Source organism: Globicephala melas, chromosome 10 (assembly GCF_963455315.2).
Source record: "Globicephala melas chromosome 10, mGloMel1.2, whole genome shotgun sequence".
In the NCBI taxonomy this organism is placed as follows: Eukaryota; Metazoa; Chordata; class Mammalia; order Artiodactyla; family Delphinidae; genus Globicephala; species Globicephala melas.
In genome coordinates, this window is record NC_083323.1 from 99,981,598 (window position 1) to 100,008,713 (window position 27,116).

General features: G+C 56.4%; 1 protein-coding gene across 1 annotated transcript in view; it reads left to right on the forward strand.

Moving 5' to 3' along the window:
* The window catches only part of B4GALNT3 (beta-1,4-N-acetyl-galactosaminyltransferase 3), a 91,901-nt gene that overhangs the window by 57,401 nt on the left and 7,384 nt on the right, over positions 1-27,116 (forward strand). Inside the window, exons 2-14 of the mRNA XM_030834754.2 lie at positions 11,000-11,103; positions 12,050-12,127; positions 18,967-19,062; positions 19,451-19,541; positions 19,912-20,012; positions 20,465-20,532; positions 21,583-21,661; positions 21,780-21,846; positions 23,382-23,525; positions 24,304-24,413; positions 25,127-25,227; positions 25,451-25,512; positions 26,031-26,826. Coding sequence (XP_030690614.1) covers positions 11,000-11,103; positions 12,050-12,127; positions 18,967-19,062; positions 19,451-19,541; positions 19,912-20,012; positions 20,465-20,532; positions 21,583-21,661; positions 21,780-21,846; positions 23,382-23,525; positions 24,304-24,413; positions 25,127-25,227; positions 25,451-25,512; positions 26,031-26,826 — 1,897 coding nt within the window. The remainder of the gene's footprint in view (positions 1-10,999; positions 11,104-12,049; positions 12,128-18,966; positions 19,063-19,450; positions 19,542-19,911; positions 20,013-20,464; positions 20,533-21,582; positions 21,662-21,779; positions 21,847-23,381; positions 23,526-24,303; positions 24,414-25,126; positions 25,228-25,450; positions 25,513-26,030; positions 26,827-27,116) is intronic.

Below are 27,116 nucleotides of genomic sequence, written 5' to 3' on the forward strand. Positions count from 1 at the left end.
TAGTCTTTCCCCAAATTGCCTTTTGTCCAAGTTAGGAAGGAGGAGAGGGAAAGGAAGGAAGACAGGCAGGCAGGCCCCTGATGCTAACCGAACAAACTATCTTGAGTGAAGGGCCGGTTTTTCTACTGCTTGATTTTGGCCCCCAACCTGTGACAAGGGTGGTCTCACTACACGTTACCAGTAAGTAGCTTGCAGCCCTCATGACTCACCGTGGGAGTTCGAGACATCCAGAGTGGTTCACACCGCACTGTCCTATGTTGGTGTTACAGAAATGTCAGCTCGCATCCACAGGTTCCCAATGGTTACTCTAAGCTCCCGTACCTGTCTCCTTGAGGACGGGTAGCCCCCAGTCTGTGGACCCGTGTTGGCACTGGGCTGGAGTTCTAGGGGCCCAGGTAACTTAGCCTGTCTCAGAAGCTGGGGTGTGTTGAAACTGCTCATTTCCACAGAGGCTAGTAGACTAGGACGTTGCTGTCCACGCGGAGGGCCCCACCCTGGGCACCCTCGGAAGTTCTGCTCTCCCTCTTAACGTGTTGGCTGGGAGACTCCACCCTACTCCCACCCATGGTCCACAGACTTCCTGCATCCTCAGGTGGACACGAGGTTTCCCACCATGTCTCTGCCATGAGGGCAGCAGCCTGGCCCCCCTTGGCCTATCTCTGGAAGAATGGACAAAGTTTTTAGCAGTTTAAGAGAGAGCCCCTTCCCAAAAGAAAAGAAAGCAGGGATTCGAACAGACACTTGCCCACCCATGTTCACAGCGGTGTTATTCACAGTAGCCAAAGGTAGAAACAACCCAAGTGTCCATCGACAGATGAACGGAGGAACACAATGTGGTCCGTCCATATGATGGGATATGGTTCGGCCTGGAAAAGCAAGGAAATTCTGACACATGCTACCACATGGATGAACCTTGAAAACATTAAGTGAAGGAAGCCTGACCCAAAGGCCAGATATTGTATGATTCTCCTTATCTGAGGTGTCCAGTGGTCAGATTCACAGAGACAGGAAGTAGGACGGTGGTTCTAATTCCAGCTGATTTACACAGTGTGAATGTAATGACGAAACCTAGTTCCTGCCAGCGTGGTGCTAGTGCTCAACCTCTCCTAGACTGAGTCCAGCCAGGCTCCCTGTAGCCCACTGAACCCAGCAGCCACGGGTGAGCACGGTGCTGTGATGCTCTGAGCTCCAGGCCCAGAATCAAAGGCCTCGGCTCTAGTCCGGTCTTAACGCTGACTCCCCTTTGACGGTAGACAAGTCCGTTCACTTATCTGTGGGTCTCTGTATCCCCGTCAGCAAAATGGACATGACTCTAGGATTGGGATGAAAATATAAGAGAGAGCTTGGACATGAAGGCCTTGGATGGATGGACCGTGGTGGGATGCTGTTGACTCAGGGCTGGGGGCTAGCACAGGACGCCAGCCTCCATCCTAGGTGTGGTCTCGCCCTTGAGCTTCTGCTAGTGTGATATTCTGGAGGAATGCAGCGCCCAGGTCCTCGGCTGGAGACCAGAGCTACTACCGGGCATGCCTCCCGGTCTCACGCTTGGCACTCCTTCCCCAGGACAGGTTACGACAACCTCAGCTTGGCTTTGGCACGTCAGCTCCATCAGACCTCACCAGGTAGCGGCTGGCAGCCTTCAGATCAGATCCTTCATCTTCCTTGTTCTCAAGGCTGATGGAGAAGAGAGAAGGGTTCAGCTTGAAAGGGTACATTGTTCTCAGCGGAGACATCAGGGGAGAGAGGCCTGGGGGTTGGTGGCTCTAGGTCCCAAACCTAGTCCCTGTGTGGCCCTAGAAAACTTTCTTGGCCTCGGGGTGCCTCTCTCTTCCTGCTCCCTTTGGATTCCATTGTTTCCTCACTCAACAAACAAAAAGGTCTGTATTAGATACCTGTTAAGAAATATTTTTTTGTCTTAAAAGAGTCAGATGATGGGACTTCCCTGGCGTGGAATGAGTCAGATGCCCTGGGTTTGAGAATCCCAGCTCTATTTTCTAAGGGTTCTGAGGTCTTGAGCAGAGTGTACTCTCCGAACTGCCCAGGGCCTCAGTATTCTCATCTGTAAAATAGGAAGAATATCAGCACCATCCTAAAAGGATTGTATGAAGATTAAACTAGACAACACCTGTCCAGTGCTTAGCACACACCAGCCTGGGCAGGTGCACACGTGTTAGCTGTGATGGTCACCCTGTCATGTGCACAAGGTACCAGCCGGCCGCTGGGTGGGGCGGGTTAATGGGTGGACGGGGGCTTTTTAAGCAGTGCTGCTACCCTACCGGTCCCCTCTGGCATTTCACTATGGTCTCCCCACGGTCTTCGTAGTTAACTTTGCTGTCTCATGTATCCCACTTCTCCCCTTCCGTGTCTCTCATTAGTTGGCTGGGCGACGCTCTCTTCTTTTTTAAATTTTTAAAAATAATTTTATTTATTTATTTTTGGCTGTGTTGGGTCTTCGTTGCTGCGCCCGGGCTTTTCTCTAGTTGCAGCGAGCAGGGGCTACTCTTCATTGCGGTGCGCGGGCTTCTCATTGTGGTGGCTTCTCTTTGTTGCGGAACATGGGCTCTAGGCGCACGGTCTCAGTAGTTGCAGCTCGCGGGCTCAGTAGTTGTGGCTCATGAGCTTAGTTGTCCTGTGGCATGTGGGATCTTCCCGGACCAGGGCTCGAACCCACGTCTCCTGCATTGGCAGGTGGATTCCTAACCACTGCGCCACCAGGGAAGTCCCTCTCTCTCTTTTTTTTTTTCTCCTTTTTTAAAGGCACATTCCTAGTGGAATCTCCACTCCCCCCTCCCCCAGCCTTTTTTCCAGTGTTCAGTTTAACTGTGGAAAGTACCCCTCCCACCTCCATCCAGTCGGGAAAGAGAGTTCTGGGATCTCGGGCCTCCACTTCTCCGTCCTTCTACCTGGAAAGGCGCGGGAGCGAGAGCATGGGCTTTGACTAGCTGCTGGGCCATGGTCCGCTGTGGCTCCAAACCCCAGAGCTTCTGTGGGCTGCGTCAGGGCTTCAGGTGGGTCCTGGTGACCTTTCTGCTGGGATGACTCCAGGGCCATCTTCTGCAACCAGGGTTTTCTTCTCTCTGTGTTGCTTCTCCAGAACTCTAGGATCTTGGAGACCCATTCTCTGGTCCCAGAAAATGTTAGCAGAGCACTTTGTCTGAGGTTCCTGCAAGTCTGGAAAATCATCACAGCATCACACCATCAGCATCTGGTGAGCTCAGCGGCCTGAGGTGTGGCTGTCTGTTGCCTAAAGCAGGAATGGCTTGTGCGTGCCCTGCATGGGGCGCGGCATGGGTCCAGAGTACATGCACGAGGCCACAGTCACGTGGATCCCTTCATTTACCACGACGCCCACCCCAGGTGTGCCAGGAGTGGATGGAGCTGAATGTCTCCTTTTGTACCTTTCTCCCCATTGCAGCAGTTAGCAGAGCACTGAGTATACAACAGGCGCTCAATAAGTGCCTGGGGATTGGTTGGTTCATTGATTCATGCATTCACTCTTCCCAGCCTGCCATTGCTTACCCTTGACCGCCACTGAACTTCCTCTTTGAAAGACTCCAGGAGGGGAAAGGATCGCCCCACTGCTTCTCCACGTTCCGAAACTTGTCTGTGTCCCAGTCCAGCGGGATGACTGGACAAGAGAGTCTGACCCATGGGGTCCTTTACCAGGTCCACCCGAGGATTAAAGCACCTCTTCAGTGGGCATGGACCAGTTTTAGAAATCCTGGACCCTGTTACCTCTAGATTTTCCTGAAACCATCTCATTTCATCCGGGGTCTTCATCAAAATTCCCCACGACAGAACTGTGTTTGTGGCTCTGACTGTCCTGTCATGACCCGGATGAGTAACATGGGGCCTGAAAGGTTGTGGGGTTTGTTTTGTTCTTTGTCACGATGTCCACCCTGTACCTGTGCTACGAGGGAGCGTGAGACAGAGCTGGACCCACACTTAGGACCCTCCTTGGGGCCCACGCTGCTCCAGACCCGCGGCTGCATGGTTCACCCTCGTGTCGAGAAGGAAGAGGCTCAGAGGCCGGGGCGAGGGCAGCAGGCCTGCTCGCAGGTGCTTCTGCCCAGCTCTCCAGCTGTTCGGGGGTGTTTGGGTCTCCATGCGCCCTCTTGCTCTTATTGGGCGTATATGGGGAGGTGTTATTGGCGTTACTGGCGTTAAAGGGAGTGGGGAGCTACTCTGTGGGGTGTCGGGGAGGGATGGGCCGGTGACTAAGGCGTGCCTGACACCAGGTGATGAGGTGGCATAGCTGGACCAGGTTCTCAAGTCTAAGAGGCATGGAATTCAGGACACAGCGTTCACATCTTCTGTCACTTACTATCTCTGGGACTTTCAGTGAAATTTTTATCCTCTAAGCCTTATTTTCCTATAGGGTTTTTGTACTAAATAAAATCATCTATATTTCATTTACTATAAATATAAGTATATGCCCGACACGTAAACGTTAAGGTTACATTAATAATAGTTCCTCTTGCATCACGTTCTCTGGGGTGTCACGGCTGGAAAGGAAAGGCCGTGTCTTTGCTGTCAGAGATTCTGGTTTGCCTTAGAGACTGTCTCCCAGGTGACAGTCCCTGGCTTCATCCCTGACTGTGCCACCTCGGGTTTCTGGTGGCATCCAGGCCCTGCTGGCGTCCAGCCATGGCAGCTTTGCTCTGCGGAGCCCACATGACTGGCTCTCGGGTGCACTCCAAGGTCAGAGCCTTGCTTTTTCATCCCAGGACTCCGTGCTGGTTCCTGGCCTTTGTGGAGCCGTGCCCGGGTGTCATGACCTCCTGTTCCCTGGACAACCTGCTGTTCTCTAGTGGGACAAGGGCTCTGTCTCTGCTCAGCTCCTCTGGGGTTCACCACCTTTCTCTCTACAGACGCTGAGCTTCTTAGCAGATCGTCTGCTAAGGACCTGCAGATCTTTGGGTCCTTTACACCTATGGAGCCTGTGGGACCAGCCCTCCTGGCTCGTCCTTGAACCCCACCTTCCTACAGCCCTTGAGGGTGCAGGCCTTCCCCTCTTGCAAAGTGCATCTTAGGGCAGGTGGGAGCCCTTTCCAGCAGAGCCCTGCCCAAGCTGGAGATGGAGCTTCAGAAACACCACGTTCATTGCACCCCCTCCCCACCATGCCTCCACTTCTCTCTTGGGCATTACTCTCAGCCCGGCCTCTCCTCTGACACCCGTCCTCCCCATCTCAGTAAGCGCAACTCCAGCCTTCCAACGGCCAGGGCAGAAATCCTGAATCATTCTTGATTCCTCTCCCCATGTCCAGTCCCTCAGCTGAAACTTCACAATCTATCCAAAATCTGTCTGAGCAGCCAGGGGCTGCCTTTGCCCCTTGTGTGAATGTCCCTGTGGACCACGTGACACATCAGCAAGAGAATCAGACCAGAGATCAGGAGAAACGAATGCAAGTTTCACATCTGCAGTGCTGTGATGGATCATAAACTAATGAGCTGCAATGGGTTAATTGCTTGTTGTGTTCCAAGCACTAAGTCCTTAACATGGATTATCTTATTCACTGTGTGACTTCACTTCTCTGTTTCCTGATCTCTAAAGAAGAGGACAACAGTTCACAGGGAGTTGGTGAGGATGCAGGGAAATAATATAGGTGAGAGTTTAAAAAAAAAAAAAAAAGCAGCAAGGGGGGCTTCCCTGGTGGCGCAGTGGTTAAGAACCCGCCTGCCAATGCAGGGGACACAGGTTCGAGCCCTGGTCCGGGAAGATCCCACATGCCGCGGAGCAACTAAGCCCTTGCGCCACAACTACTGAGCTCATGTGCTACAACTCCTGAGCCCATGTGCCACAACTACTGAAGCCCACGTGCCTAGAGCCCGTGCTCCACAACAAGAGAAGCCACAGCAATGAGAAGCCCGTGCACTGCAACGAAGAGTAGCCCTCGCTCGCCACAACTAGAGAAAAGCCCGCGCAGCAGTGAAGACCCAACGCAGCCAAAAATAAAATAAATTAATTTAAAAAAAAGTATCATCGGGCTTCCCTGGTGGCGCAGTGGTTGAGAGTCCGCCTGCCGATGCAGGGGACACGGGTTCGTGCCCCGGTCCGGGAAGATCCCACATGCCGCGGAGCGGCTGGGCCCGTGAGCCATGGCCGCTGAGCCTGCGCGTCTGGAGCCTGTGCTCCGCAACGGGAGAGGCCGCGACAGAGAGAGGCCCGTGTACCGCAAAAAAAAAAAAAAAAAGTATCATCTGAAACTTAAAAAAGAAAGCACCAAGGGCTGTACTTATGCTGTATTTTCACCAAAGAGCCAAAGAGATGCTCTCCAGGCCTTTGAAGAGTCCACATAGCACAGAGGAGAGATGTTGGCAGAGTTCCGGCTGATGGTGAATTTGATAGCCCAGCTTTGTGAGGGCAGAACGTGAGGCCCACGGTGGTGCTTTATCTGTCACCTGAGATCGGGGTGTCTGTCTCCTGGCACAAATGTGACACCTGTTGCAGGAGAAAGGGGCCCTGGCAGCTGGCGCTCTGGCCAGGAGCAGGAGTTCACTTACCCGAGGGCAGGTGACAAGTGTCAATAGTTAAATCAGCACATTCTTTAGCTCCTGGTTTCCCCAGGGGGCTAAGTGGGGCCAGGGTACCTCTGGCAGGGTTAACACAGCGGAAAAGCTCCACACCGTGCCTGACGCCTGCTGTGTACTCAGTGAATAGTAACGGGGTTGGGAGGATAGGTGGGTGACGGGAGGGGCGCAGAGAACAGCCGGGCAGCAGAGAGGAAGTGCTGTCTGTTACCCCCACCACTGAGTCGCTGCTGCCTGTGGTCGTCTTGCTTCTCTGCCCAGAGGAGAGAGGCGGCGACTGGCCGTTTCCGGTTTTTATAAAATTCTCGAGGTGCTGGGACTCACATCTTCTGACGCCCAGGTCCAAAACCCTGAACTCAGACATTGTTGGGGGACGGGGTGCTAGTTGTGTCTGACACGCACAGTATTTAGTCCTCACGGCAGGGGCAGGGGTCTTATCTCCACCAGCCAGAGAGATAAGACCGGAGAGGTTCAGTTACTTGCTCAAGCGGTTACCATTTATAATGGTGGCCATCCATGGAGAGCTTCCTGCCTCCAAGCCTTCTTGTCTTTTCCACGCTGTGAAGTCTGCCAAGGGCGTTTCCTGCTCCTTGAATTGCTAAAGGCTGGGCTGTTGACTGTCTCAGCTCCAAGTAATTTCAAAGCCATCCAGACGCACCTGTGACCTGGGCAGGGCCTGGTTAGGTTTAACCCCCGACACCCCCTCCCTTCTGTGGATTTGTCCTTGTTTAGTGGCAGAGCCACCTGTTACCCTCTTTTAAAGAGAAATAGAGCCAGGCACAAGTTAAAGGTGATGGACAGGTTTGATTCGGTGCTACCACAGTGTGGGAAAGAGACCGAGGTATCGAGCTGAGCTCAGTTCCAAGGCAGCCAGGGATTCACAGCCCACAAGCAGCGCGATGGGTCAGTGGGTGGAGAATTGCCAGGAGGAGACATCAGGGTGGGGCTTCTTGCTAGCCCAGCCTAGCAGCATCCTGGCTACCTGATTGGGTTCAGGTATCAAGCGTGGAGGGTTTTGTAAACAGAGTTAACAGGATTCTTCCTAAAATCTGGGCTGGGCGGGCCAAGGACAGGGCCTAAGGACCACGGCCTAGTCGAAAAGAGTGCTCAGAGGAGCCCTTCCGAAGTTTGGTCCAGGAGACAGTGTTCCTTGTCACTTCCCAGTAAATGCAAGGACACGGCATAGTGAAGACCACGGGAAGAGTCCATTGACCTTGGGGTGACCTGTTTCACTTTCCAGGAGTCAAAGAATTTGGCTGGCACTGAAAACTAGTGTGTGGGAAAGAACGTGCCTGGGAGACACGCCGGAACTCTCTCGGATGTGGCAAATTGAATTTTTTTTTTTTTTTTTGCGGTATGCAGGCCTCTCACTGTTGGGGCCTCTCCCGTTGCGGAGCACAGGCTCCGGACGCACAGGCTCAGCGGCCATGGCGCACGGGCCCAGCTGCTCCGCGGCATGTGGGATCTTCCCAGACTGGGGCACGAACCCGTGTCCCCCGCATCGGCAGGCGTACTCTCAACCACTGTGCCACCAGGGAAGCCCGGCGAATTGAATTTTTAGGGTTATATCCTCACAACCTTGTCTACAAGTAGGTCGTTTTCAGCCACAGAGCAAAGTCAAGGAAGAGGTGACCCAGTCGTTGAGGCAGAAGCAAGGCAGCGCCTCCCCTCCCCTCCCACGGTACGACTCACTTGTCCCCCAGGCCCCTGAGCCTCCAGCTACTAACCCACAGTCCCCGGGGCCTGGGCAGGGATGGGGCTCCTTTGTTAGCAGTGTCTTAGACTGGTTAGCGCAGGAACACCAGGCAGGAAGGTAGGGCTGGGTCTGGGAACATTCTTTCTCTTTCTGTCTCCCTCCCTCCCTCCCCCTCACGTCACCACACTGGCTCCTGGATCTTCTTCCCCAGAACATCTCTCTGCGTCGAACTAGTCTGACCTGTTTCTGCCTGCCCGCTGGCCAGCCATGGAAACAGCAGAGACCTTGATGGCAGCAGGATAAACCTGCGGAAGTCCCGATAAACATAACACGAGTGGACGGTTAATGTCTGCGCAGAAACCCGGGGGCACAGATCCCCAGCGGACGCTCTGCCCCCGGGTCTCCTCCAGGTCCACACCAAACAGCATCCACAGGAGAAAATGTAGGCGGGAAGAGGAAACGCTGGCTGGTGAGGCAGACAGGCTCTCTGTTCCGATGCCCGCTTTGGAACGGCGGACTCCGTGACCTTCAGCCCTGGGCTTCTCTTTCCCCATCTGTGAAGCGGGGATAATCAGACCTCGCCCAGATGGGATTGTGCCTGCGAGGTGCTGAGTAAACCCTGTGGAGCACCCAGCATGCAACTGGGTAAGAAAAGCTCCCCTGCTGCGCCCCACATTCCACCCACCTTCCTGGAGGTATTCACACACACACACTCTGGCAAAGCGCTGATGTCCGCCTTCTGTGGGCTGTGCTCTTTCCTCTGTGTCTGGTTGGCTGGCTGTGCCGCTACTGGTGCCCGCCTGGGGGTCCTAGGATGCTTCTGCTTCCAGGCATCTCTTGGCTCACGGTGGACAGTGGTGCCAGTCTAACTGCCGGGCAGCGCCCACGGCAGTGTCCTGGGAGCATCTTGATGAAGCTGTTGGAGAGCTTTCTGCGCTTTTCCAGTGGGTTCTATCTGAACTCTTGGGTTCTAGCCTTAGCTTTGTCACTACAGTGGTCCTACCTGAGCCATGATTTCACCTTCAATGGTTCCTGTTACCCAAGGTCAACCAGGGTCTGAAAATACTAAATGGGAAATTCTAGAAATAAACAATTCATAAGCTTTCAAGTGTGTGCCGGTCTGATCGGCGTGACGAAATTTCGCGCTGTCCTGCTCCCTCTTGCCCAGGAAGTGAGTCAGCCCCTTTCTCCAGCCCCTCCCACCGTTAGTCATTTAGTAGCTGTCTCGGTTACCAGATGGACTGTCCTGGCATCGCAGTGCTTGTGTTCAAGGGACCCTTATTTTACTTAACACTGTCCCCACGGTGCAACGGCGGTGATGCTGGAAATTCACATTTGCCAAAGGAAAGCCATAAGGTGCTTCTTTTGAGTGAAAAGGTGAAACTTAAAGAAAGAAAAAAAACCGTATGCTAAGGTTGCTAAGATCTACGGCAAGAGCGAATCTTTTCTCCGTGAAATTGTGAAGAAGGGAAAAGAAATTTTTGCTGTTTTTGCTGTCGCACCTCAAACTGCAGAAGCTACAGCCACAGTGAATGATAAGTGCTCCATTAAGATGGCAGAGGCATTCAGTTTGTACAATAAAATATTTTGAGAGAGACTCATTCACATAACTTTTATTACAATATATTGTTATAACTGTTCTATTTGAGTTTTAGTTAACATTATTAATCTCTCACGGTGCCTAATTTGTAAATTAAACTTAATCATAAGTATGTATAGGAAAAAACATCGTATATATGGGGTTCGGTACTACGTGTGGTTTCAAGCATCCACTGGGGGTCTTGAGTGTATCCCCTGTGGACAAGGGGGTCAACTGTGTTTGCTAAGTGACTCCAGACAGCTGGGCTTCCATTTCCTTACCTGAAATGAGGACTAGGTGGTCTTGAAGGCCCCTCCCAGCTCTTGGTGGCCTGTAATTCTGCCTTACAGTTCCACAAAGTCTCCATCCTGCCCGAGCGTCCCCCTGACCTGTGGGCAGCCCCAGCCCCCAGTGGACAGCAGTGCTGACCACTGAGCTCTGATTCTCCCCCCCAAACCCTCGGCGGCTCCTTGCCCCTCTGCGTGGCTGTGAATGCACGTGCGTGTCTCCCTCATTCTCACTGTGGTTTGGCTGTTACCTTCCCAGGTGTGTGAAAGCCGACCGGCTCCAGGGCCTCAGGGCACAGATGTCAGCCGTCACACACAGCCTCTAGATGCATCCAGGAGGAGCTGGGCCTCAAATCTCATATCTCCAGCTGTTTATAATTCTGAAAGGCAAACGCCAAGTCCTGGCCCACGGTCTCCTGGCGCCCCCAGCTCTGGGTCCATCCAGCAGCCCAGCGACTAACGTTGGGCAGGGGGAGGGCCCCCCGTCAGATAGCCCCACCGGCTCCCTGGCTCGGGGGCAGGGAGGTTGTGAGGGGAAAGCTCAGCTCGCCACCGTGCACCCAGTTCCCCTTTTGGGCGAAATTGGCCTCGACAGGCAGCCTGTGGTGGTCACATGGCAGGACAAAGCTCCGGGTTCACCTGACCTGGTTCCTCCTCTGAATTGGGAAAGACAGCGAGTTCTAACAGGAGATGAGCTCACGCCCTCGCTCTCTGCCGTGTTGACCTTGGCCGAGGTTGTAACTGTCCCCCTACACTCCACCCCACTTCATACCCACCCCAAGACGAGGGCTCAGGAGCCACAGAAGGTACACAATTACCTCTGTTATTACGCCCTGAATCTCGCGGATTTATGAGGTCTTCAGGTCGTGCTGACCTTGTTCCTTTCTTCTTCTTTCCCTTCCTCAGGGTATGGCAGCTGGAGAGAATTGGCCAAGGCTCTGGCCAGCAGGAACATTCCGGCTGTGGATCCAAATCTCCAGTTCTACCGTCCCCAGAGGCTGGGCCTCAAGGTACGTGGCAGGGTCAGCCCGTCCTCCCTGCTGGCGCGTTAACATGGGTCCTCGGCTTCCGCTGCCCGCAGAGCCTTAAGGGCATCTTCACATCCTGTGTTAGGAGAGGGCAGAGCAGAGGGAGTCCCTGGATGGCAGGCTGGCCTCATGGGCTCTCCTAGCTTTGTGGGTAGAGACGTCCGTCGTGCCTTCCCCAAAGCCTTGTCGCATAGTTCAAGATGCCCAAGTCTGAGCCGTCCAGGCATGTGGCCTCCATCAGCAGTCTGAGCTGGACCAGCACCTCTCGCCTCTTGCCGCGATGAAGACTGGGCTGGTACTTTAGTGACAGTCCCAGGCTTGCCGCTAAGAGTCAGAGATGATGCGGTAGAGACGGCCCCTCCCTGCAAATAGCTGGGGGACAGATTTGTACTGGAGTATTTTCCCTATGGTGTTTCTTGGGCTGATGGTCCCTAGAAGCTGCTCTGGGTGGGGATTAGGGAACTTGAGGTCCAGTTCAGCCTGGAGCCCTAAGGTTGAGCCTCTGAGCCTAGAACAGACATGGATCTCCAAGGCCGGACCAGGGCCAAACTGCACCCATGGACCTGCAGGGTAGGGAGGGGGTGGGGTGTCTCCTCCAAGGAGGCCCCCACTTGTTAGGACAGATGAGTCACAGGAGAGGGAGGCAAGGTCCCTGCCCTCAGGAGAGCCTGGTCTAATTAGAAAAAATTTTTCCATATGGGAAGACTGAGAAAAGTCAGGAAAGTAGAAGCACCTCAGGGTTATACGTTGGAGGTATATTCCTGAGGGATATAGTGTGAGCCAGAAAGGGGAGTGTCCGTAAGTCGATAAGCCTCCGACAGCAGGGCTGGGTCTCCTGAGCCTCTGCTTCCACAGGCACTTTCAAGGGGCCCCGATCCTGCCGTCACCCTCATATTCCCACCAAGTTCATTCTTCTCTGTTCTGCCAGGACCAAGACTCTGCGAGAGGTGGCGGGGGGAACAGCAGCTACCTGAAGTGGAATAAGCCGGTCCCCTGGCTGTCAGAGGTGAGACTGCTCTTGGAGAGGGTTAAAAAACAATGTTTATAGGGAATTCCAGAGGCTCCAGAAAATTTTCTTCTAGTGGTTGTTATTAAAATTTTTCATCTAATTTGAAGAAAAAAATGAAAGGGTTCCAGGCTCATTGAATTTTCTTCCTTTAGAGAAGGAATCCTAACATTTGCAGGGGGCCTACTGGGTGCCAGGCTTTGTGCATAATCTCCTGTCAGCTTTATGACCCTATAGGATAACACAATGTCCTCATTTTATGGGTGAGGAAAGCAAAGCTGAGGAGAGCTACAGGACTTTCATGTCCGTGTTAATCCCCAGTTATAAAATTCGGCTTCCCAAACTGTCTTTCATGGACCGTTAAATCCCATAAGATATTCCAGGCAGAATGGAATCCACTGTTAAATATGGTTTCAGATCTATAGACATCCACTCCCTGGAAGTACACATTAGCACATGAAAGGCTCTGAGTTCTGCGGTCGTCTGTTTGACTTGGTTTGTTAGCTCAGCACGTACCAAACTTATTTGCCTCCAGAATTAGTTTCCCGTGAACCATTAATATTCTATGAAACCAGTGTTCTAAGGGACATGTACTAGGAAATTCCGCTTTAGAAAATTTTTTTTTTTTTTTTGCGGTACGCGGGCCTCTCACTGTTGTGGCCTCTCCCGTTGCAGAGCACAGGCTCCGGACACGCAGGCTCAGCGGCCATGGCTCACGGGCGCAGCCGCTCCGCGGCATGTGGGATCTTCCCGGACCGGGGCACGAACCCGCGTCCCCTGCATCGGCAGGCAGACTCTCAACCACTGCGCCACCTGGGAAGCCCTAGAAAATTTTTATAGGAAGCAGTTAAACGTGTGAATGAAAGTTGTCATAAGCATCATCATACCTTTTGTTACATAGGATTTGACAGATTCTTTTTCTTTCAGTGAAGAAGCAGAGGCTCAGGGGGTTAATCACATGCACAAGATCACCTTGAGTAAAAGCTTGTGCAGACTCCAGAGCAGCGTGGCGCTTTGGGGGTGAACATCGTAAATTTAGGTTTTGTATCATGCAACTTGTCCAAGCCTTTCTTGGCTGGGTGCTGTCAGCCAGCCCGTCATCTCGTCCATACCTGTCACAGGTTGACCTCTTCCACCTGGGTGATTTTATTTCCAGTCCACCCATTTGCCGTGGGGCGGGCGTGAAGGATGCGGTGTCATACAAAATATGATGGTAGGTTATCTACACCGTGAAATTGCCTCTGTTTAAACCCTGAGAGAGGATGGATTACAACACCGGCACACCTGTACCCGGCGATATCATCAGGTAATTAGGCCCTGCCCTGCCCCACCTGGAGATGGCATTGCGAAAACCATTGGTCCAGTGATCCAGCCTTCTGTCCTTTGAGGCCAGTTGGATTATTTATTTATTTATTTTTGGCCTCGGCTCTCGGGATCTTAGTTCCCCAGGAATCAAACCCGTGCCCCCTGCAGTGGAAACGTGGAGTCCTAACCACTGGACCGCCAGGGAAGTCCCTGGATCATTTTTCTTAATGAACCAATGATTTTGAAAGATTATAACTACATAATAATCTGCATTTATTAGTCATTAGTTTTCTTACCTTTTTTGGCCAATCAAGGATGGAGATATATACGTATATATCTCCATGACAGCAGTGACAAATAGTAAATAGTGATTAAAATAGGATTGACTTTTTAAAGAAATAGTTGATCTTTTAGTAAGTGTGTTTAGCCTTTTGGTGGTAGATGCCTGATTTCCACTGACTTTGTCCTTCTATTATTAAAAGTGGCTTATAGGGAATTCCCGGGCGGCCCAGTGGGCCCTCACTGCCGAGGGCCGGGGTGCAATCCCTGGTCGGGGAACTAAGATTCCACAAGCCACGCGGCGTGGCCAAAAGAAAACAAAAAGTGGCTTATAAAATGCTCATTACAGTCTTCATGGATCTTCAGGGAATCACTGATCCAGTCTCCTTATCTTACCGGCAAGGATAGTTAGGCCACGAATGTTTAAATAACTAGCATATGCCGTCTCCCAGCTGCAGTGGTGCCCTCTCCTCCAGCCCGTCGTGGGGACCTCGGTTCCCCTCTCCTTACCTGTCTCCTGCCTTTTGACATACGGTTTCAGCAGGAAGTGCTCAGGTGAAGGACACATGTCATTTATTGAACATCTGCTGGTTGTCACGGCTGTCAGGTTGCACTGTTGTTGCCCCTTTCCTGGCGATGGCTCCAGAGGGGTTGACTCAGTCACTCCCCCAAGGTGGCATAGCTATTGCAGCCCTGCCCTGCCGGTGAGCACGGACAGAACACGGGAAGGCTGCCCGTGGTCTCTCCCTTGACCGTCTCCCCACCCCAGCCCTTGGCCGGCAGCTCAGGATCTCTGAGGCCAGCAGTCGCTCTCAAGCGCAGCAGGCTTAGTCCACTCCCTTGTGAGACCAGGAGTGGACGGCTGGTGGGCTGGGCTTCATGGGGTAACCGCTCTCAAAGACTTGTCCCTGCCAGCCCAGATCATAAGACACTGACTAGCAAACCCCACCAATTAACAAACCTCAGTGCCGGTATATTCACTTAGCAGTCAGTATATGGTCCACTGACCAGACACTGTCTGCTGCTCAGGCCGCTACCCCCAGAAAAACAAAATAATTATAAGAAGGAAATTTGGTGAACGCAGAATCAAATCAAAGCAAGTCAGAGTCCGTGGGTGACGTCATGCGGGCTTGGCGAGGTGGCGTCTCTCTCCTGAGAGGAGGGCTGGGACCTTGATTCCCCTTCTCAGGCTCCCCCCGCTTTTTTCTCACAGTTTCATTGAGATATAGTTCATATACCATATAATTCACCCATTTAACGTGTACAATTCAGTAGCTTTTAGTGTATTCATAGAGTTGTGCATCCCTCACTTTCAATTTAGAACATTTTCCTCACCACTAAGGAACCCGCTCACCTGCTAGCCACCACCCCTTCACTGCCCCCCAGCCCCCAGCCCCCAGCAAGCACGAATCTACCGTCTCTCTAGACCTGCCTGCTCCGGACACTTCATATAAAGGGAATCGTACACTCTGTGTGGCCTTTTGTGTCTGGCTTCTCTCGCTTGGCATTAAGTTTTCGAGGTCCATCCACATAGCAGCATGTATATCAGAACTGTGTTCATTTTTTTGCTGAATAATCTTCCACTGTGTGGATGGACCACATTTCATTATCCTCGATAGATGGGTATTTGGGTTGTTTCTTCTTTCGGCTCTTGGGAATAAAGCTGCCGTGAACGTTTGTGTACGGGTTTCAGAGCGGATCAGGCTGCCCTTTATTCAGGGCCCTGAACCACCACCAACATACACGTTGTCACCGTGGGGAGACACAAGTGACACCACAGTTCAATTACAAACCATCTGTTCCAATGGGGACAATTCCCTCCAACAGAATTTCACCAGACGGGCCTCGGGCCCTGTCCTCCCAATCTAGAGCCGCCTCTTACCCTCTTGGAGCTGGGACCCCCTGGATTCCCAGTGGGCGCTCCCTCAAGGGGCAGGTGTGAACAGGAATCGAGTGGCTTGGGTGGGCTTCCCTGGTGATGCAGTGGTTGAGAATCCGCCTGCCAATGCAGGGGACACGGGTTCAAGCCCTGATCCGGGAAGATCCCACATGCCGTGGAGCAACTAAGCCCGTGCGCCACAACTACTGAGCCTGCGCTCTAGGGCCTGCGAGCCACAACTACTGAGCCCATGTGCCACAACTACTGCAGGCTGCGGCGCCTAGAGCCCGTGCTCTGCAACAAGAGAAGCTACCACAATGAGCAGCCCCCGATTACCGCAACTAGAGAAAGCCCGTGTGCAGCAATGAAGACCCAACACAGCCAAAAATAAATAAATTTATTAAAAAAGAAAAAATAGTAGCTCGGGTGCTAGAAACTCTGAACGGGAGTCCGGTGTGTAGGAACTGGTGACCTCACTGTCCTGCTGGGTGGAAGTCACGTGGTCCAGCCAGGTGTGCTGGTCTCAGGCTGGCCAAGCAGCAGCATGGTCTGTGCTCACACCCGTGCTGGGCTGCCCACCCCTCCTGGAGGTGGACCTGGCTGCCCCGCCTTCGTACCCTCTGCATCTCAGCCTCTGCAGTAGCCCTGGCACAGGTGGCTCGTTTGTCTGCATGTCTCTTTCCTCTGAGGAACCCTTTTCATCTTTGCGTCATCACTGGTACAGAGCAGACACTTGGTGCTTATAGGATAAATGAAGGAACATATGGTTCCAGACTTAGCTTCTCCAAGCATTTGTTCACTCAGATCATTAAGATGTGCAGGGAACCCACAGGAGGGAGCTGGAACTCTGCCTGGGGAAGTTGCAGAAGCCTAGGGAGAGAGATTTGAAAAGAACCTTGAAGGGTGAGCTGGAGTTTGCCGGGTGGGGAAGAAAGGAAAGGGCCTTCCAAGCAGGAATCAGCATCTGCAAAGGCACAGAGGCATGTGCGCGCTGGGGTGTAGGTATGACCGGGAGTGTGGTGAGGTGAGGCTGGGAAGGCAGGGTGAGGTTTTGTCCAGAAGCCTCTGGGAGCCCTCAGAGGTGTGAAGTGGCAGAGTGGCGTGATCAGATCTGTCTTTAGAAAGACAGTTCTACAGGCAGTGTGAGGAGTCAGTGGTGGGAGATGCCTCCATCCGGTTGGGAGGCTCTGGGAGCCCAGCGAGGCCTGGCAGGGACCCTGTGGTGGGTGGAAGGCAGTGGACGTGGTGGGTGAGCACCCACCAGGCTGCATCCGCACCCCCAGAAGCCCTCCCACTTCCACAGGGTTCATTGCTGTGTGTCCTTAGGGGCTCAGTTTACCTCTCTGGGCCTCAGTATTCTCACCTCTAAAATGAGAGGGTTCAGGGGACTTCCCTGGTGGTCCCATGGTTAGGACTCTGAGCTTCCACTGCATGGGGCGCAGGTTCGATCCCTGGTTGGGGAGCTAAGATCCCGCATGCCGTGTGGCGTGGCCAAAAAATAGAAAGAAATAAAATAAAAAATAAAATGAGAGGGTTCAACAGGTATTTTCTCCACTGCTTGTAGGCAGAAGTTTCCAATCCGTCTTTGGCCGTGGGCGTGTTCTGGGCGTGGGAGTAACCAGTACTCTTCCCTGGGCCTTAGCCCTGCTGGATGGTGGAGAGAGGGGGCAGAGGGCAGTGCTGACAAGCCAGAGTCCCATGTCCTTGCCTGACACAAAGTCTCCAAAGCTTGGAGGGACACGGGCCCCGGGGTGGGGGTCGCCAGTCAGGGCCTGGGGAGGAAGAAGGTGCCCACTGGTCCCTCGGGGATGGTGTCCATCCCCTCCTGAGGGCAGGTGGAGCGTGGCTGGGGCGCTGGCTCTGTGCTGAGTCAGGGTCTAGCCCCCGGGGATGTGGACAGTCCTCCCCCTGCCTGGGTTTCCTCTGCCGCTACCTAAGCAGGGCCCTGAGGGGCCGTGGGGGGCTAGCCCAGCTCCTTCCTCCTTTCCCTGCCCAAGCCCTTGTAGCCTCTGGCCTGCTGGCTGAGCACAGCAGACTCCTGGGGGCGAGTCTCCCGGGAGGGGCATGGGGGAGACAACTGAGTCTTGTAAAAGGGACTTAGGAATTTCCCCAGAAGTAGCACAATGCCCCCATTCTTTCGTTCCAAGAAGCCCTAGCCCGACCCCCACCTACCCAGCCCACATTCTCTCTCCCACCCGTCCCAGCCCCCCACTCATATTCTGGGGAGCGATGGCTGCTACCCGCGGTCCCGGGAAGAACCAAGTTGCTGAGGGGACGGGGTGACGGGCTCTCCGCATGGGGAGGGGACAGTCCTGTCAGGGGGCCCCCCCCGGCCCCTCCTCTCCCCCGTCATCCCTCCCTGCGGATCTCTTGCTGAAGCCCTTCTATCTGGGCTTCCAGTCTGGGTCTCCCTTCCTCCTCTGTCTTCCTTAAGGGCGGCTCGGATTCTGATATCTGACGGCGGGAAGGGCAGGGCGTGTTTGTGTGGCCTGATTGGGGCCCACCTCCCACAACCTGGAGATTAAGCTGGGGAGGGGTGCGGGGAGTGGGGAAGGGCTGAGATGGGGTGATCTGAAGCCCTTTGTCAGGATAATTTGGGACCTTGTCCCCACCCCCCTCCCCTCTCCAACTCCCCACCCTTCCATCCACTCAGGGTCCAGTCTGCTGCCCTTGCCCTCCCCTCCCCTCCAAGGGGGGCCCTGTGCTCCAGGCCTCCAAGCTCAGTCCCGTGCCCACCAGCCCCACAGCCGAGGAGGGGAGGCAGGTACCTCCTTGCTCCTACCTTCCCAGGGCTGCCCCGAAGGCCCAGGCGCCTGGTGGGCATCCCAGCAGAGGCCTGGGCAGCATGAGGCTCTGAGCTCCCAGGAGAGCCGTCAGAGCCCTTCTGCCGATGGGGCCCCCAGACCTCCTGCAGCTTTGCCAGCTGCTTCCCCGTGAGGGCAGCCAGTAGCACGAAGACCACGGGTGGGTGAGGTTTCGCCCAGACAGCTGTGCGGGTGTCCTCTTACGAGGCGGTAGGGGAGGGAGAGCGGGTCCGGCTGAAGCCCCAGCCTGGCACCTCCCTCCTGCCATTCCGTCCTGGCTGTTACTCCCCCTGCCTGGGGGATGCAGACCAGCCCACTTCCTGCATGGAAAGAGCCGGGAGTGTGTATATGTGCGTGTACATGCATGTGGGCGTGTGGACACGTGCAAGGACAGAAAAACAGCCCCAGGCCTCAGGGCCAGGCCACGGGGATGGGGTTCCCCAGGCAGCCGTGGGTGCCGAGGGTGGGAGCGGGACTGGCGTGGACCATGACCTTCAACAGTGAGGAGTGCTCGGGCCGGGGGTGCAGGCCGGCCCCATCTCATGCTCACACCCTGTCCCTGCCCCGTGCAGTTCCGGGGCCGCGTCAACCTGCACGTGTTTGAAGACTGGTGCGGCAGCTCCATGCAGCAGCTGCGGAGGGACCTCCACTTCCCCCTGTACCCACACGTGAGTGCCTCCTCCCCCGCTGCCCTCCTGCCCCGCTCCTGGCGCTCACGCCTGCACCCCGCTTCTGTCTTTCTCACCTTCCCTTGCTTTTGTTCTGGTTCGTTTCTTTTCCTTTATCCTGTGGACCCCCTTCTAACGCCCACAGTGTCTCCCTTGTTCCCTTCCCAGGGATTTCCTTGGCAATATAGTTTACCCAGGAGGCCGCCACATACAGTTGTGGGGCTGTGCACTGTTGCAGGTCACCTAGATAAAGAAGCAAGTGGGAGCGGGAGGCGGGTCCGCCTGCCTCCTGCCCTCCTCGTCCTCCCGCCAGCCCTGAGCAGACCAGCCTCTTCACTTCCCTCTTCCCTCTTCCGGGTAATGGTCCCCCTCTGGTTTCCCGGCACAGATCCGCACAACCCTGAGGAAGCTGGCCGTGTCCCCCAAGTGGACCAACTATGGCCTCCGCATCTTTGGCTACCTGCACCCCTTCAGCGACGGTGAGGCCAGCCCCGGATCCCGCTCTTCCCCTTCCTGCCCGAGTTCTCAGGGTGCCCGGAGCACATCGCCTGCCCTGGGTCAGCTGGACCCTGTTAGCCCACCCTCAGGGGAGGGGGGGAGTTTCGCCTTGGTGAGGCCTCACGCAGGACCCCAGGCGGCCACTTCACGCCCTGATTTGAAGGGTCTGGAACTAGCTGGTCCCTCCCTGTAAGTCTCCATCTCCACGGGGTCTCCCAGGGTGTAGAGACCCCCACTTTACAAAGAGGGGAGCCCAGCAGCAAGCCCCCAAAGAGGACTTAGCCTGAGACATGAGAACCCGCTCTGTGGAGGCCCGTCCTGCTCTCACCTGGAGACTGCCCTCATGCCCAGGGGAGATCCAGTTTGCCATCGCCGCCGATGACAACGCAGAATTCTGGCTGAGCCGTGACGACCAGGTCTCAGGCCTGCAGCTGCTGGCCAGCGTCGGCAAGGTAGGGTCCCCACGGTCCCATGGGCCCTCCCACTGCCCCCGGGAGCCAGGTCACCTGCCTCCATCAGGACAGTCTGGTGTGACAGCCAGGGAAGAGACATAAGAAGCAGCATTCTCCCCCGCTGCCTCCCATCTTACAGAGGGATGGACTGGGTGTGGCCGGGAACAGACCCGGGGAAGACTCAGGACTGGGCCACACCCATCCTGGGTGCTCTGGTCCTGATGCTGAGGATTCCCGCGGTGGGCGCCGGCTGCTGAGGGAGGGGCGTGCGGGGAAGGGGAGTTACTTCCCGAGTGGTCCCGTGTCCCTTCCCACCCTCCCCATGTCCCCTCCTCCCTCCTCCCACTTGCCTCCTCTCTCCTTCTGCCTGTGTCCCCTCACTCGCCACTTCCCACCCTCCATACTTTGCCTTTGTGTCCGCCCTTCTCTTCCCTTGCTCCCCACACCTCCAGACTGGAAAAGAGTGGACTGCCCCTGGAGAGTTCGGGAAATTTCGGAGTCAAATGTCCAGACCAGTGAGGTGAGTAGGGAGTGTGGTGACAGGAACGGCAGAAGCCCCAGCCTCCGTGAGGTGCCGAGAGGCCGGCTCAGGGCCGGGGCCCGGGCCCAGGGGACACTTCCCCCCCACCGCCCCATCACAGAGGTTCAGCGAGCCAGGGCCACGTGCATTCAGGTAAACCAGGTCTTTGATTAGAGACCACCTGGCCCATCCTTCCTCACTTTACAGATGAGGAACTGAGGCCCAGAGAGGGCTGTGACTTAATGAGGGTCACACAACTGTTCAGACGCACTCAGGACTGGAAAACAGAATGGGTCTCCTTTCTTCCCGCCCTTGCTTGCCCGTTTTCTCCATCCCTGCAGGGTCCACAGCTGGACCGCCTCTGCTCTTTCTGAGCTGCAGAAAGTTCCGAATGGCGGGGAGCCCCTGGGCAGGCTGGAGGGAAGGCCTGGAGTGGCTGGGATGGGAACCATCCCAGCCCCAGAGCGCCACCTGGTGGCCCGCACACACTGGCAAGAACACGTGTTGGCTTGAAGGTGCCGGTGCTGGTGTTGATGGTAGTGAGACAGTACAGCTTGCACAGAGCACTGACCGTGCCAGCCCCCGAGGTCACCACTTCCCGTGTGACTCAGCACAGCAGCCGAGGATGAGGGCTCTAAAGCCAGACTGCCTGGGTCCAAACCCCACCTGCACCCCTTATTACCTGGGGACTTTGGGCAAATTACCCAAATTTTCTGCGCCTCAGGGTTCTTACCTGCAAACAGGGATTACGTGAGTTCATGTGTATGAAGCACTGAGCACAGTGCCTCCACATAGGAACAGCTCTCTGAGGGTTAACAGAGAGCTGAGTATCCAGGGAGGTTAGTGCTGTTGTTATCCCATCTCACGGGAGGGAAGACTGAGGCCGCCCTGTCAGTAAGCGGTGATGGGGGTTCTGACCCAGATGCTCGCCAGCAGGTCCCTGGGACCAGGAGAAGGGAGGGAGGGACGGGGCGTGTGTGGCGCTGGGAGGGGGCTCAGGCGGCGTGGAGGCCTGGGAGACAGCCCCCGTTCCCTGCCCTCTCCCGCCAGCCTGTCAGCCGCCCGCAGGTACTACTTCGAGGTGCTACACAAGCAGAACGACCAGGGCACCGACCACGTGGAAGTCGCGGTGAGCCCCCGAGGTCCCCTCTGCCTCTGTGCCTGGCCGCCCCTCTGCCCAGGCCCCTGAGCTCTGTTCCAAATCAGCCACCTCCAACCTGCCGCGTCCACCCTCTCTCCTCTCCCAGTGGCGACGGAATGACCCCGGGGCCAAGTTCAGCATCATTGACTCCGCTTCCCTGTCCCTCTTCACAAGTGAGTGTCCTGCCCCAGCCTGGGGACGGGCCGAGGTGGGGCTGGCTTGGCGGGGCTGGGAGGGCTGCTTGGAACGAGGTGTGGAGGGTCCGGACCAAGGAGCAGAGCCTGAAGGGCGCTATGGTCAGAGGTCCTTAGCTCCCGGGGGGTCGGTGACCTGTGAGCGCCTTCCGGAACCTCTCCGAGCCCTCGCCCCAGAGAAACACCCGTCCGCCTCCACACGGTGTTGTCTGTATGATTTCATGGGGATCCAGAGACCAGGACGCTCACTCCAGATGAAAAGCCTCTGAGGGAGGCCAGTCCCTATTTTGCAGATGAGCCGCCATGGTTCTCGCACGGCTGTGGCCAGAGGAGAGGAAGCGTTCTCACCTCTCTCAGGCTGCAGTCAGTGGACTCCCCGAGTATACTTGTTGCTTATGATTTCCCCCTGCCTGGAGGCCCCACTGAGAAGTCACCACCGGCAGGTGGGCCGTGTGGGCCCAGGTATAGGAGGAGCTGGCAGAGCAGAAGCCCTGGCGAGGAAGGGAAGGTGGGTCTGGAGGAGACCGGGAGACGGTGGGAAGAGCGTTTGCACGGAGGGCAGGAGGGAGAGCGGAACGGAAGGTCTGGTTCACAGGAGAGGGCGGCAGTGAGGAAGGGGCGAGAGGGGTCGGGGGAGGCTGCCGGTGACCGAAGCAGGAGGTCAGGGCAGAAGGGCCAGTTGGTGCCAGAAGAGGAAGGGAGATTGGAATCCATAGATTGAGTGTGAACCAAGAAAAAGGAAGCCCGAGGCCAATTCAGGTAAGAAGCCAGTGAGATGGGCCAGAGGTAACCGAGCTCTTATCTGGGGCCACGGCAGACGATCTCAGGAAGCAGGGAGCAGAGACAAGGAGCCAGCCCCCGGGGCTGGTCAGATAGGGGACAAGTAGTCTTGAACACCAGACCCCCAGAGGGAGGTGAGGGGTGGGTGCTGGAAGCCTAGGGGCTCCCTGCTTGCTGGGCCTGGGCTTGTCTGCTGGAGAGGCTGAGACACAGGCCTGGGTTCACTCAGCTTTTGTGTGATCTCAGGCACGTGACTTTGCTTCCCTTTGCCCAAGTTCCTTGTCTGTAAAGTGGGAATGATGGTAATAGTACGTAAGCCCCAGCAGCTCTGAGGATTCAATGCGTCGATATTTGTAGATGCTTGGATCAGCGCCTGGCTTATTATTTAGTAAGTGCCCTTCCTGCGTTTGTCAAATAAACAGACTTCTAATGATGAATTTCCAGCAGGTAGCAGGTAACACATTTTGAGGAAGAGGTGGCTTTTGCCAACTCACACAAAACTGTGGTGTGTGCTGGCCCTGGGGCTGGTGGAGGGGGTCCAAGGGAGACCACAGGCTGTGGAGGCAGGGTTGGGGGCAAGCGGGATTGAGCGCATCACATACTGTACCAGCCTGGGGATACGGAAGCCTTCAGTCGGCCCCTTCCTGGCCCCTCCAGGAGGCAGGGGCCTGGCTTCTGGGCTGACTTTCTCTGGGAGTCACAGCTGCCCTCTGTTCTTTCCTCCCTGGGCCCAGATGAGACAGTCCTGAGGATGGATGAGGTGGGCCACATCCCGCAGACAGCAGCCAGCCATGCAGGCTCCCCAGACCCTCTTCCCACTGATGAGCAGCCCCTGGCTGACATGCTGCGGCCCGACCCTCGGGACACCCTCTATCGAGGTACGACCTCCCTGTGGACTTGACCTCCGGCCGGGGGACGCGCTGCCAGGTCCGCGGATGTCGAGGAGGAGGCCTCTGTGCTACCGCAACATCCCCAAATCAGAGACTCTTTTCTTTTACTTGTATGAAATATAACATGCATACAGAAAGGTACAAAAAGACAGATGTACAGCTTTGCAATTGTTCAAATCATTACAGAGCAAACATTAAAGGACAAGAAATAGAGCCAGAACCCAGGTGTGCCCTCTGCAATCACGTATATCGGTTTCTTATTGGATTCTAGCTCTTGCTGTCCAGTGAGAGAAGTACGTCCCCACTAAGGTGTAGGAGTCTTAAGCTGTCCAGAGTGTTTACATTTTAAAAGACGACAAAGTGTCCCCTTCCAGCCCTGTCCCCGCCATGACAGCCGGAAGGGAATTCAGTTACTGGCACTGCACTAGGGGGGAGGCTTCTTGGCCTCACTGGGAGTTTCTAAACCTGTTTTGAGACTGGCCCTGTACAGCGATCCCAGCACCGTCCTGTGCCTCGAATCAGGTGCTGCGTGCGAGCTCTCTGCCTCCAGCTGCCCCTGGAATCCACCCCCACCCCCAAGAGTGGTGGCAGCCTCCGCTTGGTGGCCTCAGCTGCCGGGCTGGATGCTGCCACGAGTGAAAACAGAAACTTGTGGGCTTGGGGCCGCAGATCCAGCCCTCGCCCCGCAGCCTGGAGGCTTTGTGGCTGTGAGCCAGCCTGTTTCAGGCTCCCTCACTCAACCTCACTCCGCCTCCTTCTGTCCCAGTGCCACTGATCCCCAGATCCCAGCTCCGCCGCGTCCTGCCCGACTGTCCCTACAAGCCCAGCTACCTGGTGGACGGGCTTCGTCTGCAGCGCTACCAGGGACTCCGGTTTGTAAGTCTCGGGCCAGGCGGCAGGGCCAGGCGTGGGAGGGGGCTCGCTGCCCATTGCCGGGACTGCAGAGGCTGGCCCCTCCTCCCCACTCCACACGCCAGCGGGTGGGATGCCTCCTGGGGCCCAGAGAACCGGCATTTCGCTGTGCCCGGCCGGATGGGCTGCCCTGCGGGGCCGGATGGGCTGCCCTGCGGGGCCCGGAGCCGTGCGGGGAGGGCTGGCTAAGGCCTCCCACCCTCCGCCCCGAGGGTGGTGGTATTTATTAAACTTATAGACAAGGCGCTGGTGAGGTGGAGCTCCGCCTTGGAGAACCCCTAGCCCGCACGGAAGCCCCAGGGGCAGGATCCTGCTGCGCCCCTGGGTCCAGAGGTGACGGCGGGAGAGGCTGGGGGCAGCCGTGGGGCAGGGCTGAGAAGGCTTTTGGTGGCCGAGGCCTCGAGCTATGTTGAAAGGGGGCAAAAGACAGTGCAGGGAGTAACAGGGGTTGTCTCGGGACTGTGGGAGGTGGCAGGAGAGGGCAAGGCTGCAGGAGCGGGGGGGTGGAGGGGTGGCCCCGGCTGCAGCTGCGGAGAACAAGCCAGGGCAGGAGGCTGGGATGTGCACACGGGGCGCTTGACCCGGGCACGTTCAGTCCAGAGCCCAGGGGAGGGCACGTCAGGGGTGGGGTGGAATCCCGATGCTGTGTCCACAGCAGCCCTGCTCTCCGCCTCCAGGTTCACCTGTCCTTTGTTTACCCCAATGACTACACCCGCCTGAGCCACATGGAGACCCATAATAAGTGCTTCTACCAGGAAAACTCCTACTACCAGGACAGGTGAGACACTGATGGGGCAGGAGCCGGGAGAGCTGCCTGGACCAGAAGGGCCACAGAGACCCTCCACCAAGGAGCCTTGGCGCTTCCTGGTTGCTTCACACAAGCACACGTGCACACACGCAGCCTCCCCCCTGCACCCCCGGCCGGGCATGACCTCAGGCCGCCCCTCCCGACCGCGCCATGGCCTGCAGGGTGCCCATGCCAGCCTCCCTCACTCCTGCAGGCTCAACTTTCAGGACTACATCAAGATTGACCAGCCTCCGAAGCAGGGGCCGGAGCAGCCAGGTACAGAGTGACAGCCGAGCCGCCCTCCCCCCGCAGGAGCTTAGAATGCAAACCCCACAGCCCTTCCCCCCAGCCCCAAGAGTGGGGGGAGGAGCCCTTCTCCCCCCTCTTCCTTTCCAAGGCACATGTAGAGGACGAAGGGCCGTGGGGGACGCTACCTGAACTGTCCGAGGGCCTCGCTACCCCGGCCCATCATTAGGGAAGCTCTGCTGTGCAGAAGCACTGTCTTCCTGTGGCCTCTCTCCTTGCAGTACTGGGGACTAAGTGGGGCTATCTGCTGGGTCCCTGCATGTGCCAGGCCCCGGCTAGTGCTTTCTGTCCTTCGTGTCACTCACTCTTGACAACCCTATGGAAGAGGGAGACCCTGGCTTTAGCTGAGGTTGAGTAACTCACCCCGGGCCCAGTGCAGGCCCCGCCAGGGACCCCCGCTGGCTCACCCACTGGTCCTCAGCCGTCTCGTGGATCTTGTTGGGGAGAGGTTGAAACCCCACGCGAGGGATGGTTGTTGTTGACAGCAGGTTCCGAGGAAGGCCTTCTAGAAGAATCCCAGTACGGAGAAGCGGCAGAGGACACCCCTGCCCCTGACGGCCAGAACGCCAGGACACCGGAGGGGAAGCAAGGGCCCCCGACGGCCCCCGGGCAGGACGCCACCAACCGCCGCCTCCGAAGCCTGCGGAGGCTTCTGGCTCGGCCGCAGGGGGGCCTGGTGGTGCCCCCTCCCACGCAGAACTCCACAGCCCCCTTCCCAGCAAGGACCAGCGCCATCCCGGCCCAGCCAGCAGAGAAGAAGGCCAGGAAGCCCAACCCCGAGCCCCACCAGGCTCCACGGCATCCTGACAAGTGGCCCCCGGGACGCCCAGCAGGGCACCCGCCTCCAGTGAAGAGGCCCAGACCCGCGGGTGGCAGCCCCGGGAAGACGCTGGGGCAGTCCCAGTGGCTGAGTCAAGTTGAGTCATACATTGCAAAGCAGAGAAGGGGCGACAGGACGGAGCCTCCGGACCCCAGGAGGGCTTGGCCTAAGGAGGCGGAGGAGGTGTTGGCCGCGGCTGGCGGCCAGGAAGGACGAGCGGAGGGAGAGGACGAGGGGGAAGAAGAGGAGGAGGAGGTGAGGGAGGTGTTGGAATACCTGTCCATGTTCGACCCGGTGGTGAACTGGGACCAGACCTTCAGTGCCGGCAACCTCGACTTCCAAGCCCTGCGGACCGACTGGATTGACCTGAGCTGTAACACGTCTGGCAACCTGCTGCTTCCCGAGCAGGAGGCGCTCGAGGTCACGCGGGTCTTCTTGAAGAAGCTTAACCAGCGCAGCCGGGGGTAAGGTAAAGGGCTCTCGTGGGCTGGGCGGGGGGGGCCCTGGCCGCAGGCGCCTGGGAGGATGAGTGCCTGTCAGGTCTCGGTCCCACCATCAGGCAAGGTCTGAGATCCCTGGGGCCTGTCCCAGGACACAGGCTGAACACTGGGAAGGCTCTCAGGGAGGGAGCTGGTAAAGAGATGGGACAGGCAAAACTGGGGCTAAAAAGACACCTTGAGACCCAGATGTGGGCTAGAAGGGCGGGGGCAGAAGGCATGGATGAATGCTCTGTTCTTTCATTCATTCATTCAAC